Raw genomic sequence first — 18,228 nt, 5'->3', positions numbered from 1 at the left:
GGTGAGTGGCTCCATGACTAGGTTGAACAGGGTCGGTGATAGGGAAGAACCTTGCGGGACACCTAGTGTAACTGGGACAGGCGTGGACATGTTATTAGTTTTGAACTTCTGAGTCCGGTTATGAAGGAAGGAGGTGAACCATTTGAGTACTGTCCCAGAGATGCCCATTCTGATATTCAACAGATCGAGTAGATTCTCGTGTTTGACTGTATCGAATGCAGATGATAGGTCGAGTAAAATGAGGAGGCAGGTGCCGTTTTGGTATAGAATTTGGAGTGCGTCGTCAATTATGTGGGTCATGGTTGATTCTGTGCTGTGACCTGCACGGAAGCCGGATTGATGTTGGTTAAGGAGGTCAAAATGGTTGATGTGTTTAATCAGTTGTAGGTGAACACATTTTTCTAACAGTTTTGCTAAGGTAGGGATATTAGAGATGGGGCGATAGTTGTTTAGGTCGGTAGGGTCAGCTGTGGGTTGCTTAAGTATGGGTGATACATGTCCCACTTTGAGGGAGTCTGGTATAGATCCTTGTAGAAGAGAACTATTAACAATTTTTTTCCGAGGCGGTAAGAGCCATGGGCTAAAGTCCTTTACGGTGTTTGCAGGTAGAGGATCCGAGAGGTGGTTGGAGGGCTTCAGGGTACTTAGGATCTTGCCAATAGATTCTTCCGTGTATGTATCAAAGGATGCCCAGGTAGCATTGTTTTTTAGTTTGATGGGTGTTTTGCTGATGGGGTTGAAATAAAGGTTTAGGTCCGTGATGAGATCCTTCTTGATGTTGACTGTTTTTAGGTTGAAGAAGGTGGAGAATTCGTCACATGATGGAAGAGTGCTGATTGAGCTAAGCACTCGCTGTGGTACATCTTTGGATTGAGATTTGATTAGCTCAAATAGGTTTTTTGGTAGATTTATTGCTTGGTTTAGTTGATGGCTAAAGAAGTCTGCTTTCGTTCGTTTAATTTTCCTGAAGTAAGCATTTATTTTTTTCTTCAGAGTCTTGAGGTGCATAGCTGATGGGGTGGGTTTCCACTTGCGTTCTGCTACTCTCATGTCTCGTCTGTCTTTGTTAAGCAGACCATCATATCAAGGCTTTGAGCTTTTGGAGGAGACTCTTTAGCTGGAGGGGGGCAACTTTGTCGATTATCGTAGTCATTGAGTTGAGGTAGTGATCAGGGAGAGCTTGGACGTCGTCGTTGCCAATGAAAGGTATGAGTAAGTTGTAACTGGGGGAGGGTGAGGAGATGGGATTGAGATTCCTCAAGTCTCTTTTCCATGCTTTGGGTTTGGTGGATTGTGCTGGGTGTAGTTTCACCAATTCATTGATGAAGAATGTGATAATGTGGTGGTCTGACCAGTCACAGGGTTGGATTGAGTCAAGATGGGTGGCGTCATCTTTGGAGATAATGAGGTCAAGGATAGAGCCTTTGTCGTGAGTGGGGCTATTGCAGATTTAGGTTAGGTCTAAGGTGTTGAGGAAGATTTTGAGACGGTTAACCACAGAGTCGTTGTGATCATTCCAATGAAGGTTGAAGTCACCAAGGAATATTTGTGTGTTTTGTCGACCCGAGTTAGTTGTGATCATGTCCATGAGGTGTTCAGCGAAGGTAAGGTTGCCCCCTGGTGGGTGGTAGATAATATGTAGCAAGCATACAGAATTGCCCTCGCTGTTGACGTCGAGGCATATGTGTTCACAAGAGGAGAATGTAGGGGAGATGGCTCTGGTAACTGAAAGGCTATTGCGATAAATACATGCTATTCCTCCTCCTGTCTTGACAGGCCTGTCTAATCTGATGTGATAGTTAGGGGGAACTAGCATGTCGATGAGGGGGAAGAGGATTCAGTTAGCCAGGTTTTGGTGAGTATGGAAAGGTCTAGGTCATGTCCGATAATGAGGTCGGCTATGTCAGATGCGTGTCTGGAGGCAGATCTGCAGTTAAGTAGAGTGCATTTAAGCCGTGGGCTAAGGAGGGAGGTGGAAGGGTCCAGAGTAAGGGTGATTGTTTTCAGATTATTAGGGATAGTGCCTCTAGTGTTTTGCGTGGGGGGCCTGTGCGGGTCGGAGAGGATGGTGGGGATGGGAAGGTGAGTGGTGAGCTATTATGAAGGGGGGGCGTGTGAGGGTTGGAATGGATGGAAGGGGTGGGAAAATGCGAGGTGGCTATGTGGGTAGTGGGAAGGGGTTCGTAGGAGTGTAGTAGGACCCGTATGTCATATCGTGTCAGTGGATTGGTGCACCGGAGAGGGCGGTTGGAAGAATTAGGGGCAGGGATAGAAGTCCAGTGGGAGGGGGGGGGGGGGGTATTTGGGTTTGTGTAAGCGTGTGGGATGGGAGGGGTGCTTGCGGATGGCACAGTACTCAGTGGATCGGGGAGCCTAAGTTGACGAGAGAACAGTAATTTGAAGGTTTGAAGCTTGTCTTTAATTTGTTGAAGGGTTGACATGATCTGATCGAGCAAGTAGTTAGGAGCAGTAGTGGTGGGGGTAGTAGGAAAACCAAGGGTAGGTTGAAGAGAGCTGGTGCTGTTCGATGTGTGCGTGCAAAGGGTATGGGTGGGGGGGAATAGAGTTTTGGATGAGAGTTAGACGTGGGCGTGGAGGACGTGGGGGTGGGTGGAGGAGGAAGAGGAGGTAGAGTGGGGGTTTCCCTGGTGGGTACATGGGTGATTGTCGTGATGGGGAGAGAAGGGGGTGATGCGGTAGGGGAGGGCGGTAAAGGGGAAAAGGTGACTTGGGGTGGTATGGGAGGGGGAGCTTGGGGTGGTGTGGGAGGGCGGGGAGGAGGCGAGGGGGGTGCAAGGAGTGGATAGGGGCATGTACTGATGAGGGGGGAGGAGAGGGGTTTAGGCGAGAGAGGAGGAGGGGTGGTGAAGAGGGAGGGGGTGAAAGGTGAGAGAGGGGGTGCGTCGGTGGTGCGAGGGGAGGAGGGGAGCTGGGTGTGGGAGGTAGCAGGGTGGGGGGCGAGTGGGTGGTGATAGAGTTGAAGGGGCTAGATGTGAGAGGTGGGGGGTGGTGATAGAAGGGGGGCGATTTGGGCAGAGGGCATGTGTGTTGTAGGGTGAGCTCGAGGGCTTGATGGTAGCGTTAGGCTGTGTGAAGCCAGGGGTATGGGTGAACGGGGGAAGGAGGGAGGGTAGGGAGTTGAGTAGGTGGTGGTGTGCGAGGAGGAGGGGGGCTGAAGGTGCGAGGAGGCGGGGTGGAGATGGGGCAAGCGGAGGGTGTACTAGATGTGGGTGGAGGGGGGGTGAAGAAGGGGGGGAGGAGCTCGAGGCGATGGGAGGCGGGGTGGGGGTAGAGATGGGGGTTGATAGTAAGAGGTGGTGGGGGGTGATAGAGAGGGGGTGGTTAGATGTAGAGAGGGTATGTGTGTTGTGGGGTGAGGTAGAGGCTGTTGAGTGTAGCGTGCGGTTCTAGGGATCCAGGAATCAAGAATGTAGTGGGTGGGAGGGTGTGGGAGGAGCAATGGATTGGGTGTTGGGGTGGAGGGTGGTTGGGTCAGTAAATTGGCTACCTTCTCTTTAATAGTTGGAAATAAGGTATCGAATAGAGTAAGGCTACAATCTGTGGACTGAGTGAGGATAGTGCCATTGTTGTAAATGGTGATAGTTGCTGTCGCTTGGAAAGATTGTGATGGGGTAATGGACAAAATAAGACCATAAGCGGACTTCCTCATGGAGGAGACCATGAGTAGGGTAAGAAAGGCCTTCCTCCATTGCGCTCTGCGTTTGGTGTAGAAGATGATATCGGTGGTCATGAGTCCAATACGGGGTGAGAAATAGGGATCTGCAAAGGGGGTTTCTGGGTGGGTTTTCAAAAGGTTGTGTTTAAAGGTTTTGGCAGATTTTGTGGAGAGTTTAGGGGAGTAGTTGATTATGTATGTGTGGGTGCCAGAGAGTTCCATGGTGGGGAGTATGGCGTAGGTAAAGTGAAGTTCAGGGGAGGGAAGAGCGAGGTTAGGTGGGGGGAAATAGCTGGAGAGATTGTTCCGAGATTGCCTGCCGAGAGGATAGTAGTGGAGAGTGTAAGTGGGGTGTCTGTGGGGGGCTGTCCTAGGACTAGTCAGTATTGGTTAGAGAGGGCCAGTATTCACAGGAGGGAGTGGAGCGGCTAAGTGGGGGGTAACAGCTGAAGAGATTGTACCGAGATTGCCTACCGAGAGGATAGTCTAAGAGTAGTCGGAGACTAGTCAAAGATGGCCGACAGCTTGGAGAGGAGAAGGTAGTGGCAGAGTAGTCCTATGTCTGTTTCAGTGACCGGTCCTATTTCTGTTGTTATGAATAGGGAGAAGGTAAAGGGAGTGTGGTTCTATGTCTGTTTCAGTGGTGGGTCCTATTTCTGTTGTGGGGACAAAGAAGTGAGCTGGGATAGATCAGAGGCTAGCGGTAGCTGTTTAGGAACTATAAAATTTGTTTTATGGCTCGGCCATTTTGGGCAGAGGTGAGGGGGAAAAACATGGCAATTCAGATTCATTAAACTAGGGTGGGCGATAGTAAGCTAATGATGGTGCCACTGAATGAGGCAATAGAGATATAAACATGGACAGTGCTAGGAATGAGGCCGGTAGTTGCTGGTGGGGGGGAGAATACTGAGCCGGATTATTCAAATTATGCAGAAGTTATGGGGCTGGTAGATTTTTGGGGGCGTTTGGGAAAGCATCTCATTGTTGCTCACTGAGGCTTACTTGTTTCGTTGGAGTCCTCTGCAGTCCAGCGGGGGCCCGTTGCACCCGCAATTCGCGCGAACAGTCTCTCATTGCCGGGACAGTTTCTTCAGGGGCGACCTCTTTGCCAGCTTCCAGTCCTCACCGGGGCGATACGACGGAGCGGTTTCGACGATTGGGGGCAGGGTGAGGTGATCCGAGCGCTGCCCTGCGATGTTTGTGGAGCCAGGTCTCGGGCATTAGTAGAACCGCTCTGTGAGACGATGCCCTGCGATGTTTGTGGAGCCCGGCGTGGAGCAGCTAACAGCATCGATCTGTATGCTGTGGAACGCTGCACTGCGAGGTATGCGGTGTCAAGCCCGGGGCGTAATTGGAGGCACTCTGTATGCTACGTTGAATCAGCGGTTGCAGCTCCCTTCCTGGCTGGAGGGAGAAGCGAGGTGAAAGGATCCGTGTCCCGATAACGGTGCTGGCGGCGATCGGTGGGGCTACCGCATCCCCAGGTAGAATCCCCTGAGAATCTTCACTCCAGTCCGATATATTCCTTGGGCACGATATCTTTGGGCTCGATATCCCGTATCGGCTGGTGGCAGGAATCGGTGGGAGCATCAAGGCGCAGCTTGTGACGGGTGTCGTGGGGGAGGTTTGCGTGCATGGAGGGGTAGTTCCAATCCAGCGGCGTTAATCTACGGATGGTGGCTGATGCAGAATGCTGTAGATAATCCAGTTACTCGAAAGTATTCGTGGTTGTAGCGTTCCGCTTTGTGGTGGTTCTGTTCAGGTGATATAGATATAGTAAACCTAGATCTAAAGTAAGTGGTGCATGCACCATCTTACACAGACTGCAAAGGCAGGCCTGTAATTCCATTTTGCATGGCCTCTCATGTTTACCATATACTAGGGACTTATAAGGGTACTCCAGTATCCAAAGCTTGAGTGTACCCAAGAACATGGCATAACATTTTAGGGAGAAAGCAGATAGATTGGGGTCCTGATTAGCAGGATCCCAGTCAGAGTAGTCAAAAAACAGTGTGACATGAAGCAACAAGCATTTACAATGCAATGGTTTCGCCTTTGGAAAAGTTAGAGTTATTGGCATTGCTCATGACATTTCTTTTTTTTTTTTTTAACTTATAAATAAATGGCATTGTTATTTACATTGCCAACAGCTCTCACAGCCCACACAGCTCTCTCAGCCCACACAGTTCTCACAGCCCACACAGCTCTCACAGCCCACACAGGCCACACAGCCCACACAGCTCTCACAGCCCACACAGCTCTCACAGCCCACACAGCTCTCACAGCCCACACAGCTCTCACAGCCCACACAGCTCTCACAGCCCACACAGCTCTCACAGCCCACACAGCTCTCACAGCCCACACAGCTCTCACAGCCCACACAGCTCTCACAGCCCACACAGCTCTCACAGCCCACACAGCTCTCACAGCTCTCACAGCCCACACAGCTCTCACAGCCCACACAGCTCTCACAGCCCACACAGCTCTCACAGCCCACACAGCTCTCACAGCCCACACAGCTCTCACATCCCAAGGGAAGTTCATCGTTCCATGCATGCATTCCAACTAAATGTACAGTGCAATATATGGCTAGAGGGCCAGTCAGTGCACAAACCAAAAAAGAATTCCAGGTGCAGAACCCGGCAGGAAGAGGTCGCAAACCCTGCCTGGGTGAGACCGGAGAACTTTCACTCTACAAAGGGTGATAAAATTAGTACTTTTGAGTTTGGTACAATAAACATCTAATTTCTGTGAATAGCGCCAAGAGACAGATTCTGGGATTAAATATGCAATAAATAAATAGGCCCCTGATCCTATCTGGTTAGTTGGTCACGCACAGACCTGTTGCAGGTGTCAAATCCTCATAGTCAGGTGTCTAGTTGACAGGGCCATAGCAACATTTTTATATCAGACCCACATAATACAGTTGCAGACTGATGGTAATAAACCTGCACCTCTACAGACGGTTTGCTTTTCAGATGGTTTGTCATGAAGGGTCGTTAACAATGTGCTAGGTTTGACTAGTTTAAGAAGACGCGCGAGATAAAGAAAAAACAACCCTTAATGTGTTTATCGATCTATCATCTGTATTACTATCGATTCACTTCAGATCCACTAGATACGAAAATGCCTAAACAATGCTTGTTAGAAAGCTGAATAGCGCACATTGTATCTCTCTAAGAAGACGGAAACCTCAGCCGGGCCCTCCAAGATTGGAATCCTGTGACCTACAGAGGACACTGCAATAAACCCCGGATACTCCGAGCTGTCCTGTCGTCTGAAACGTTATACGTGCACAGGTCAGGGCGACCTTCGTCTGAGTAATCTCCTTCGATGTTAGAAAGGGAATACAAAGGATTGTTTTGGGTCATTTTAGGACAATGAGGAGTTTCCCTCCATAGTAAGTCAGGTGCAGTGCAGTATTGTTTTTTGTAATTATTTCATTTTTCGTTTTTATTTTATTTGTATGTAGGCCCTTGGGCGACCTAGCACTGAAACGTCCATCTAGAAAAAAGAGAAGCTAGCCTTCGAGCTGAGAGTCAGTCCAATGCTGGAATCGCCGGGGATTCAGTGGCTTGTTGGCCGTGGAGGCACTGAGGCGGATGTCAAGGGGCGCGCGGCGGCTCTCTCTGGGTCTGGGTGCGCTCGTGCACCACTGATATCCAGGAAGTGCCCGCTGCTTAGCTCCAGACCATGCTGCTATAACCCACGGGAAGCAATGGGTGACTGAGGGCACGCTGGGGGTGGCGGTGCACCACTCATATTCCACAGCACTGTGAGCCACGCATAGGGGTACCGCCGACACCAAACCGTACTGAATGATTGCATCACCAACAGCTGCCACGAGGCACTGGAAGCCAATGAGTGTTTAATCCCACATGCAGAGGTAGCGGTGCACCGCCAGTCTCAAAAAAGTACGGAATATTTAGTTCCACACTGGGGCGCCACAAGACCTTTGAGTGAGTGAGCTCGTGCCAGGGGTAGCGCTAAGGAAGCTATCGGAGGGTTTAGCTCGCAAACAGGGGTGCCACTGGCGGCAGGAAGGCATCGGGTTCACACCAGAGGGCCTCTAATGAGAAGCTACTGAGGGCTGTAACCCATGTTATCAGTGCACCAGCTAACCAGTATGAAAAGCAAATTGTCCGCTCGCACGCGGGACACCGGTCCCCAGTGCTAGTTACTGAGTGGTTAATCTCACACTAAGGCCAACCCGTACCTGGCCCAGTCCTATTCGCGCCGAATGAACCACACAAGAGGCAGTTAACCAGCTCTCTTCCGTGTGCGCACTCCCTCCTGCACAGAGGACTCTCCCCGGTGACGCTTCAGCTCTCACCACTCGCCCCCCGCTGGCAGGTTCACTCTTAGACAGCTGAGCTCCTCCCGGCGTCTGTCCCAGCCTCCTGTACGCAGGACTCCGTTCTCCGCATGGGACAGCTATAGCACCGCCCTCAAACATCCCCTAAGAGATGCTGTTAGACAGCTCCTGCCTGTATCAAAGCTCCGTCCTGTACTGGGACTCTCCGTTGCCGGACACATTACTCCGAGTCTCCGACCCTCTCCCGGATGACAGCTCCCAGCCCTCAGCCACTCCCACAGGTCCCGTTCCACGGCTCCCACCTGTGTCAAAGCTAACTCCGGCACTGTCAGCACTCCGCCTCCAAACTATCTGCACTCAGTCCCCAGCGGGGAGTCTCTCCCCTGTGTGACAGCTCTGAGCCCCCACCCACTCACACAAAGACAGCTCCTATCTGCATCCAAGATCCGTTCCCTTCCAAACGCAGGACTCTCCGTCACTGAAAAAAAACTGCCCGAGCCACTCCCCCTCCGCGGCGCTGCTCGCCGAGATTAACTATTTCTGTCCTAGGAGAGCACTCCCTCCTGCACAGAGGACTCTCCCCGGTGACGCTTCAGCTCTCACCACTCGCCCCCCGCTGGCAGGTTCACTCTTAGACAGCTGAGCTCCTCCCGGCGTCTGTCCCAGCCTCCTGTACGCAGGACTCCGTTCTCCGCATGGGACAGCTATAGCACCGCCCTCAAACATCCCCTAAGAGATGCTGTTAGACAGCTCCTGCCTGTATCAAAGCTCCGTCCTGTACTGGGACTCTCCGTTGCCGGACACATTACTCCGAGTCTCCGACCCTCTCCCGGATGACAGCTCCCAGCCCTCAGCCACTCCCACAGGTCCCGTTCCACGGCTCCCACCTGTGTCAAAGCTAACTCCGGCACTGTCAGCACTCCGCCTCCAAACTATCTGCACTCAGTCCCCAGCGGGAAGTCTCTCCCCTGTGTGACAGCTCTGAGCCCCCACCCACTCACACAAAGACAGCTCCTATCGAGATTATAGAGTCAACTGGGAGGGTTCATTCAATAACTGAGCATAAACCTGTAGACGCAGATTTTGTATTTGACGATCGTGAACAAGCCCGTCAGACATAAAACAAGTCTCACGCTTCCCGCGTGAGACGCGATCGGCCCGGTCGGGTCTTGTAGAGCGGATGGCCCCCCTGGTCTACAGGACCCACTCGGGGGGGAACCACCGACCTCAGGGCTATCCAGGGGGAGGGAAGGCCCAAGGACCCAGCGCCGCCTCAGTCACGCGGGCGGGGGCTTCGTTTGCAGCCTGCTGGACCCGACCGCTAAAGGATTCCAGCGGGAGGGGCTGGAGCGCTCTCGCAGCGCGGAGCTGCAGGCAGGCAGAGAGACACAGAGCGGTGCGAGTCAGCGGGAAGGGGCGGCTCGCACCGCGGGGGATATCAACAATACCTTGGCACTTGCAGGCAGGCTGGCAACCCCAAAACCAAGGGGGGAAACAAACGTTGCGGGCCCCGAGCCCGATGATAGTCTCGGTGGCGGCTTTTCTCCGGGGACAGATGCGACACGGGGCAGGAGAGACGTAGAAGTGCCGGCAATGCCGGACCAGACACGGGGGCGTTCCCGGCGTCGCGTGACGTCGGCAAAAGCCAAAGAATGTCGGGAACGCCCCCGTGTCTGGTCCGGCATTGACGGACAGGCCCCTCGTCCAATGGCAAGGCTCCGTTTACGGAGCCAGCCAATCAAGGACGAGGGCCGAACAAAAGCCACACTACGGTTCTCAACAGGATTTCGCCTGCGCGGAAAAGCTGCGCAGAGCGCAGCTTCCGCTAGGCGAAACCTAAAAAGTGGGGGTACCCATAAGAAGCAAATCCTACTTTCCAGCAGTCTTGACGGAGATGCAGTAAGCTAGAATAAAAAAGTTGACTGCACCACTTTCACTTCATTGTGCCAACTTTAGAACAAGGCTATGCTTACTAGAACAGTTAGACTATATGTGAAGTGAACAGAGGAGAAAGGAACAGAGTGCATTTAAAATGCGTGTAAATGTTCATAACACTAAGGAGTCAGTGTGTATTAATAAGGTATAAAAACAAATCTGCAACTGTAATACAAACAGTAAGGACAACATTGCTGCTCAGGAAGGTGAAACCCTCCCGCTCTTACGCAGACTTGAAATCTGCAATACAGGCACTTGTAGTCATATAGATTGAGCTAATCCGAACACAGCAGGCCTTAAGAAATCTCCCACTTCTATTCGAAGCATCCTACATATGAACAATTAGGTGTTTACATGAGCAAACAAATAACATTGCTTCCATATGAAGACCTCTGCATTGGATATTGGAAGCAAGAGTTGAATTCAAGACCATGCATGTTACACCAAGAAAGACGCACCTACTCGTCTCCTTTTTGAAAAACAAACTCTAACTCAGGGAGACAGTGAATAACCAGAGGCAAGACACCTAATTCAAAATACAATTAAAACCAGAAATGTCAAAATATATAGGCAGACCTTCTCTTGCATAGCTCCAAGAATGTGGAACTCTATCCATCCACTTAAACCTAAGCTCTGGATGGATCCGAAATCTCACTTCCTCTGATATTACCTCCATTGTTAATACCCCCCTTGGAATCATTTTCTGGCTATGGCCTTCTTTTTTGTAACGTTCATATCTTAGTTTGTTACCTCTGAAGCGCTATGCTGCACTAGCAGCTAAGGAAGCAATTCAAATATTACTTCAAGACCAAGAGAACTCTGAAGACATCTTGTACCACACTGCTGGTCTGAGATGCCTATCACAATTCTCATGGCCATCAGCATAGGTGACTGTGGCCAGCCTGTAACCCATTATGACATGGCTACCAAGGAAAGACTTTCTCCCGCTTTCTTCTGAGATGGCCGCTGCTATGTTTTTCAAAATAAAGGACCATTCTTTCCTGCGCTACTAATTCTTCGGGTTTATGCCAGAGCTTTGTTAGTTGTCAATCCATATCTTGTTATCATGATAGGAGGATGACTAAATGGCTTGATAAGTCTCTGCCGGTCAGATTCCACCACACATTGCTACATACAACCGAGATGTCATATCTCACACTTTCAGAAAAAGCTTTCTACTAGCTGCCCCCTCAAGAAATGTAAGATTTCCTCTGACAATTTCCATAAAAGCCTAATTGTTATCACTTATCATAGAGTTGGAATTATTATTATGCTTGGTGCTCTAATATTCAATACCAATTAAATTCAAATTGAACAACTTTAATTGAACGCCTCATAGCCCGGACGCATACAACTTGCTACCAAAGATAATGTATTTATAACTATTAACGTTTACAAGAGCTGTAAAGTCATGATCCAGACTTTCCATATTATACCGAAAGCATTTGACCTGAGCTACTATATTTGCATTTCTGTCTGCCACTCAGCAGATAACATTGTCCTCTGTAGGAAGCTGGTTCTTTATATACTATACCAAAGTAAGGTATAGTGTGCACAGAGTCCAGTGGATCCCCAGAGGTACATCAGAGGCTAAAGTAGCTAATACCTTACTCTCTTTTGGGGTAATGTGGTTGAGCTGTCCAGCATATCAGAGGGTAGTGTTAAGCAGTTGTTGTTTACACTCGGGTACGAAATGATGTCACACACTCAAAGACTGAATACATAACAATTGTTTGTATAAAAAATTATTATTTTGTTGAGTTATTTCTAGAACCAAGATGTACTAGGTAAGAGTTCAGTTAAACTCTTCATACAATGTTACTTTCAGCAATACAGGACCTCGATGGAGTGTTGGGCAACTCGGTCTCGGGCCGAGGGCGTCGGGTGCAGAGTGGTGAGGGCTTGCGGATCCGGCTGGATATGGAATCCTAACTTGGGATGGTGTTGGACAAATCCGGCGTCCACAGGAGATCAGAGGTCTTTAGGAAGGCATGACAGGTCCTCACGGTTCTTGGCGACTGCTGGCTGTAGGACACACTGGGTTCAGCTTGCAAGGGTTTCAAAGCAGGAGGCAGGCCGGTAGGTCTGGGGACAAAGAAATTGTCTTAATTCGCCTCTTCTGCAACACAGCTCTTCAGTCCTTCTTGTCACATCGAATCTGAAGAGGCAAGGTTCAGGGGTGCCCCTAAATACTAAATCTAAGGGCGTTACAGGGGTGTGCAGGTTGGAACCAATAGTCCCTTACCTGGGGTGTCTATATCCCCTAGTTTACCAGCCTCCAGTGGGAGGGGGGCATAATGCTCTTACTGATTGAAGGAGTACCCCCATCTACAATATGGTGGGGACTGAAATGTGGGCTTCACCCCGCCTACCCCAACAGAGGGCTGGGATTGGCAAAGGTGGGTACACCCCCCTTCCTAGCTAAGTATTCTTGCCAGTTCTCGTGCCCAAAATGGGGGCCAGAACTGGTGGGAGACAGTTGCTGATAGAAGCAAAAGGCTAGGGGCACCTAACAAAGGTGAAAGGCCTTTGAAGCTCTCTCTTCGAGAACCCTGCCCATCCTGGGGGAGGAGGCATGACACCTCTGCCCAGGATGTGCTTTGTATACAGACCCAGCGTTTGGAAGGCTCTATTCTCAGGGGCCAGAAATCTGTCTGGTGGTGGCAGATGGCTGGGAGGCAGTCAGAAACAACACCACAGTTGGTCGTTTTTTAGAGGGCATCTCTAAGATGCCCTCTGTGTGCATTTTTCATTAAATCCAACACTAGCATCAGTGTGGGCTTAATGTGCTGGGAAGCTTGATGCCAAACTTGCCAGACATCAGTAAGGTCATCATCGAGCTGTGAAGTCATAGTGACAAACTCCCTGCCCATGTATTCAAAATGGCTCCACTGCACATACAAGTCTATGCATTTCACAGGCACTGTAGGGAAATATTGCTCATGCAGCTATGTCCTCACCAGTGATATGGTGCACCCCGCCTTTAGGGCGATAAGGCCTGATAGAGGGGTGACTTACCCATGCCACAGGCAGTTTTTGTGGGCATGGCACACAGGGATGTGTGCCATGTCGACTCTTCAGTTTGGTCTGCTCCAAATCACGCAGCCTGCTCTGACTGTGCATGGGTGTTAAGGTGAGGGGCTTCTGAGGGTGGCATAATACATGCTGCAGCCCTCAGAAGCTCTCTCTGGTCACAAGGCCCGTGGTACCAGGGGTACCTTTAACAAGTGGCTTACAGGTAGCCCAGAGGTGTGCCAATTGTGGGTAAGAGGGGTATAGTTTTAGGAAAGCAAATAGGTGCTGGGGCCTGGTTAGCAGGATCCCAGCATCCACTCACACAAGTTATCAGGTATGTGGCAAAATGTTAGGGGGTAACCACGCAAAAAAAGTGCACTTTCCTACACCCTCTCTTCTAACTCATGAACAAAATGAACCCAACAATAGGCCAAAACCAGACGTATTCTTACTCAACATCCACTCCTGGTAGCCACAGTGCTGCCCACTGCATCAAACTCTTCCCGTGTGCAGCAGGGGCTTGCTAGATAGCCTGGCTTCCGACAAGACCCTGCACCCAAGTATGTGTGGGCCCCTTGCGGAATACGCATTGGGGTTTGGCCTCTGGCCAAATATTACAGCCAACCTTCTATGAGCTGCCAACCACTTCAGCCATGCCCAGCAGGGCAGGCTACAGGGCTTCTGGACTGCCCATGCCCGAAACTCGCCGAGTAGAGCCCTTGGTGAAGCACAGCAGAGGTTGGGTACAGTGCCTGGATGAACAACCAAACCTTCTCCAAACTCTCACAAACTTCTGTCTAGATCCTGTACCTCATCTGCCGAATGTGGCCAACAACCAATGTGTAGGGCCTCCACCAGTGCAAGGCCTTTGCGCGCACTTACCAGGAAACGGGCCCAACCCTGCTCCGCATGCCTTCAGCTGTGTGCAAGAGTCGGCCAGAGGGCCTGACCTCTTGCATATTGGGATTAAAATGCACATCATTGCCTTTGACCAGGCATTTTGTTACGTTTTTTACAAATGTTTTTCCATTTGCCAGTCCTTATTTGGAACTGTGAATCTAGGCAAGCTTCAAGCTCATGTACTGTGAAAATCAGGGCAAGATTCGCTGATCGCTGCATCTCCGATCAGGGGAGACGGTGGATCTTATGCATGGGTTGGGTTAAGCTTGCCCTGCATTTCCGATACTCTGGCATGAACCATGCTCTTGATTCAAGGTAGCTGTTCAGGAATCGTGGATAAATAGCACTATGTCAGCCAGCGTCCACTGTGCCAGTCTCAGCTGCAGACCCATGCCACTAATTTAGGTGATGGGGCACAGAGTACTGGAAAAAGAATGCGCAGCACGTGCGATTTTTTAAGAGTTCAAAAAAGGAGGTATTACAAATTGCTGCAAATAAGGTGCGCATTTCATGTGTTAAATGCTTATTTAGTCATATTCTATTTCACACCTATTAAGGAATAATTCAAGAAAAGTCCAAAAAATGAAAAATATAGTTTAGCAGGGCAAAGAGAAAAAAAATAATGTAAATTACCTCAATATAGGACAAAATTCCGGAAAAAGAGACATCCATTCCTTTCACACTGTACGGCAACGCCACAAATGCCCTTCCACTGCAAAACAAATAAAAAAATTGAGAGAAGTGACAAAACACTACCAGTGCCCTGTCACACCCAAATTCTATTATAAATCAATGCGGCCTTCTTTGGTCATTTCCTCTATCACTTAAAACATCTTCTTCCATCGAACATTAACTAGGGCAGCGACTAGTTAAACTGCACCGTGAATGATCTGGGCAGTTATATGTTACTTACATTAAGTATCTGATATAGTGTAAGCATAACCCCAAGAAACATCAAAGTGTTTCCGAGAGAAAATGTTTACTGTTCTTTAACATTCTCTCATTGTCAAAGAACGGTGTGGTGTGTGCGTCCTGATTATAGCCTGAAAACCTGTTTAATCTTAGTCTGCTGATGTTGTTCTGGTCGTACATGAGCAATATGTGAGTCTTTTGTTGTAAATGTTACGATTTTTTAAAGGCCGGCTGCCAATGGAAGTTGCCTAATCTGAGACTGAGGGAGGGAAGCAATGGCGGATGATCACCACAGCTGGACCGTGACACGATCATGGCCGTCTAGAAGCCCAGGGAAGCCTGGCTCAAGAGGCGCAGGACAGGATCTGACAGGGAAAAGACTGCCTGCTGTCACGTTAGTAGCGCCCCTTAAGCCTCTGGGAGGCGTTTAAAACAGTGGTCCGGGGCAGAGCTTTCTCCACAGTGCACGGTGGGGAGGAGAAAGAGAGGGTAGGAGAGCGATATTACGGATCTGGAGGCCTGGATCCGTTCGCTTGACCATGAGGTAGCCCTAAGAAACAGAGGGGTCTAGGGAGCTTCTGGAGGGCCTTTGTAAGAACCCGTGACAAACTGGGAAACAGTTAGATATGGCCAAACGTTTAACGACTTCTTCTAGATATGGGATCTATGAGTATTTTCAATAAAGCTGGTAAGCTCCTCTATTGGCTATTCCAAAAGGAAGAGGGGGTTAAACTGAGGCCATCTGTGCGTAAAGCTAGGTAAACCTGGTCTCTGGGACCTCTGAGATTGCAGCCGCTTTTGCAGACTATTACGTGTACTTCACTAAGACAGGCCTTCCCCACTGCTGGAGCTATTGTATCCCATTGCGAAAGACCTCCTGCTATAGTTCGTACTGCAGCAGACCTAGAATTACCGCACACTCCTCTGGGGCTAGATGAAATCCAGTTGCCGGCATCCGCCTCATCCTCCGGCAGGTCTCAGATACCTAATGGCTTCCTGGTTGGATTTTTCTAATTGTTTTCTACGCTCCCGACACTCCACCCAGTCAACATTTCTACAGAGATAGGCATTTGAGCTCTCTCCCTGATTATCTATGAGGTGCAAATATATCAGTGATCCACAAGCTGAACAAACCTCCAGAGGAATGGACCTCTACAGGCCTATCTCTCTCCTCAATATTGAGATTAAGTGCGGGCCACCAGGTAAGCAATGGTTGTCCGGACAATGGTCCACGAGGATCAAAATGGGTTTATGGCAGGCAGGGGTATGAGGCACTGCCTGCGTAAACTACAGGAAGCATTGGCCAACAGAGATGAACTGCAGGGCCTGGCCGCGCTACCTCTACTGGATTGTGAAAAAGCCTTCAACATGGTTCACTGGCCCATTCTATGGCAAGTACTGAGAAAAATTAATATAGGCCCTAAGTTTATGGCTTTTGTGAAGGCCCTCTATGACGCTCAACAGGCTCAGGTGAGAAAAAAACACAGGGTGCTCTCTTTTTCCTCATTGAACGTGGTACTCTCAAGGGCTGCCCTCTTTTTCATCCTCTTTTTGTTTTAGCAATAGAGTCTTCAGCAAGTGGCTTAGGGGAGCTGCGCAGGTGTATCGGTTTCTCTGGGCAAACGTGTCAGATTAGAGTACTGTTCTATGCAGAAGATTTTCTCCTCTACCTCCAAAATCCACAAGGCTCCCTATCGTTTCTGACACAAATACTAAGAGTGTATGAGGAGGCCTCTGGGTTGTGCTTCAATTGGGGAAGTCTACTTTTGTACACCTAGTTGATGCATCACCCACCACAACACCCGTCAGATGTCATGTCCCGGGGTAAGATGGCTCCTTCAAATAACTACGGATTCATGTTTCCAACAATCCTCGAATTGCCTGGGATATCAAAATAATTCCTATTCAGAGACGCACTAGAGGAGATATGGAATCATGGTCCTTGTTACCGCTTAACTTAATGGGAATAGTTGAGTTTTACAAAATGGTCATACTCAGACACTTTCTTTATGTACTGCATGATTATCCATTTAGCATTCCTGCTAAATTCTTTCAGGAAGTGCAAGCACTGACCTCAAAGTTCTTCTGGGTGGGTAAAATCTCTAGAGTCTACTATATTAACTGCTCAATACCAGTATGCATGGGTGGCTTGGGTCTCCTCAATATTCAGCTCTATTATTGTACAGCAGAGACGATACACATCTGGGACTGGCTGTTGCGAGAAAGGCATGACTGCTCATGGTAACTAGAGTTGGCGTCCATTAAGAAATTAGGAACTCTAGATCTGCCTTATGGGGTTGCTCTCCGCACTCTACAACAAATGACCAGACTCCCAATAATATACTGGAGGCAAGCTTTAACTCGTATCAAATGGCTAGGTAAATCTACAACTCTAATTCCCTTGTGGGCAGAACCTGGTTAAAACATGAGTGCCAATTGTAGGCTTCCACCAACGGGATTTGTTGATATTTTGGGCTTGGGGGATGCATGGGACCATGGCCACATTTTATCCTTTGAATAACTAGCTGAAGAGTTCTAATTGCATTCATTTCACATTTTTTTTTCCATACCATCAACTTCGCCATGCCCTAGGTATATATTGAGCCCACCTCGGAGAGATGCAACCCACCTGAAATAAAAGTAATCATGGAGCCTTTAGGCGCAAAGGGAATATTGAGGCGGTACAGATCCCTTTTAATGAAAGCTCCAGGACGCCTGCAGGGAGTACGACAGGCATGGGAAAGAGGCACTGGGGAATTAGATGATGATGAGGATTGGCAGGAGGTTATGAGGGTTATTCAAACCGGCCATAACCCCAACTTACGACTATTTTAATCCCATTACTTACATAGAATTTACTGCAGTCGTGAAAGACTCTGGAAAAAAGGCACGGCATAAAACTCAGAATGCACGCTATGCGGTGACCTAAAGGGTACATTTTATCATACGATTTGGAATTGTCCTCTTTTGGAGCAATGCTGGCAAGAGATTTATATTGAACTAGTAAGTTGAAGACATAACCCCCATTTCTGGTGACCCACTGTAGTGTTGTTGGGAATAATGAAGGGTTGGGCAGACTCTTGTAGGCATAGAACTTTAGATGGAGTTGGCTTCCTTGCATCGAAGATTGACACTGTACGATGCAGGGGATGTGCCGCCCCCAAGTCTGAAGGTCTGAGCTAGTGGTATGGACTACTGTGCTAGACCTGAAAAGATGGTTTATAACTGGAGAGGATGTGAACGCAAGTATGAGAGGATTTGGGGTCTTTGGACTACCCGGTGAGGATAAAACAGACCATGAGGTTGTCAAAATGGCTATACATTTATTTTGAATGATGGTGGATTCAACCCAGATCTGTGACTGGGGGTGAGTATCTGAAAAGTTTCAGTGCTCGTCCATCATCTCCTTGTGTTTGCTTTATTTGTCCTAAGTTGGCTAGCAGGGTATGCCCAGACATGGGTCCCCGCTCACTTT

General features: G+C 49.2%; 1 protein-coding gene across 6 annotated transcripts in view; it reads right to left on the bottom strand.

Moving 5' to 3' along the window:
* The window catches only part of OSGEP (O-sialoglycoprotein endopeptidase), a 1,118,717-nt gene that overhangs the window by 416,010 nt on the left and 684,479 nt on the right, over positions 1–18,228 (bottom strand). For all 6 annotated transcript variants that reach the window (XM_086927086.1, XM_086927089.1, XM_086927085.1 and 3 more), the window contains one exon: positions 14,475–14,553. In XM_086927086.1, the coding sequence (XP_086783212.1) occupies positions 14,475–14,553 (79 nt within the window). The remainder of the gene's footprint in view (positions 1–14,474; positions 14,554–18,228) is intronic.

The sequence above is a fragment of the Lissotriton vulgaris genome, chromosome 6 (assembly GCF_964263255.1).
Source record: "Lissotriton vulgaris chromosome 6, aLisVul1.2, whole genome shotgun sequence".
Lineage (NCBI taxonomy): Eukaryota > Metazoa > Chordata > Amphibia > Caudata > Salamandridae > Lissotriton > Lissotriton vulgaris.
This window is presented reverse-complemented; position numbering and strand designations above follow the sequence as displayed.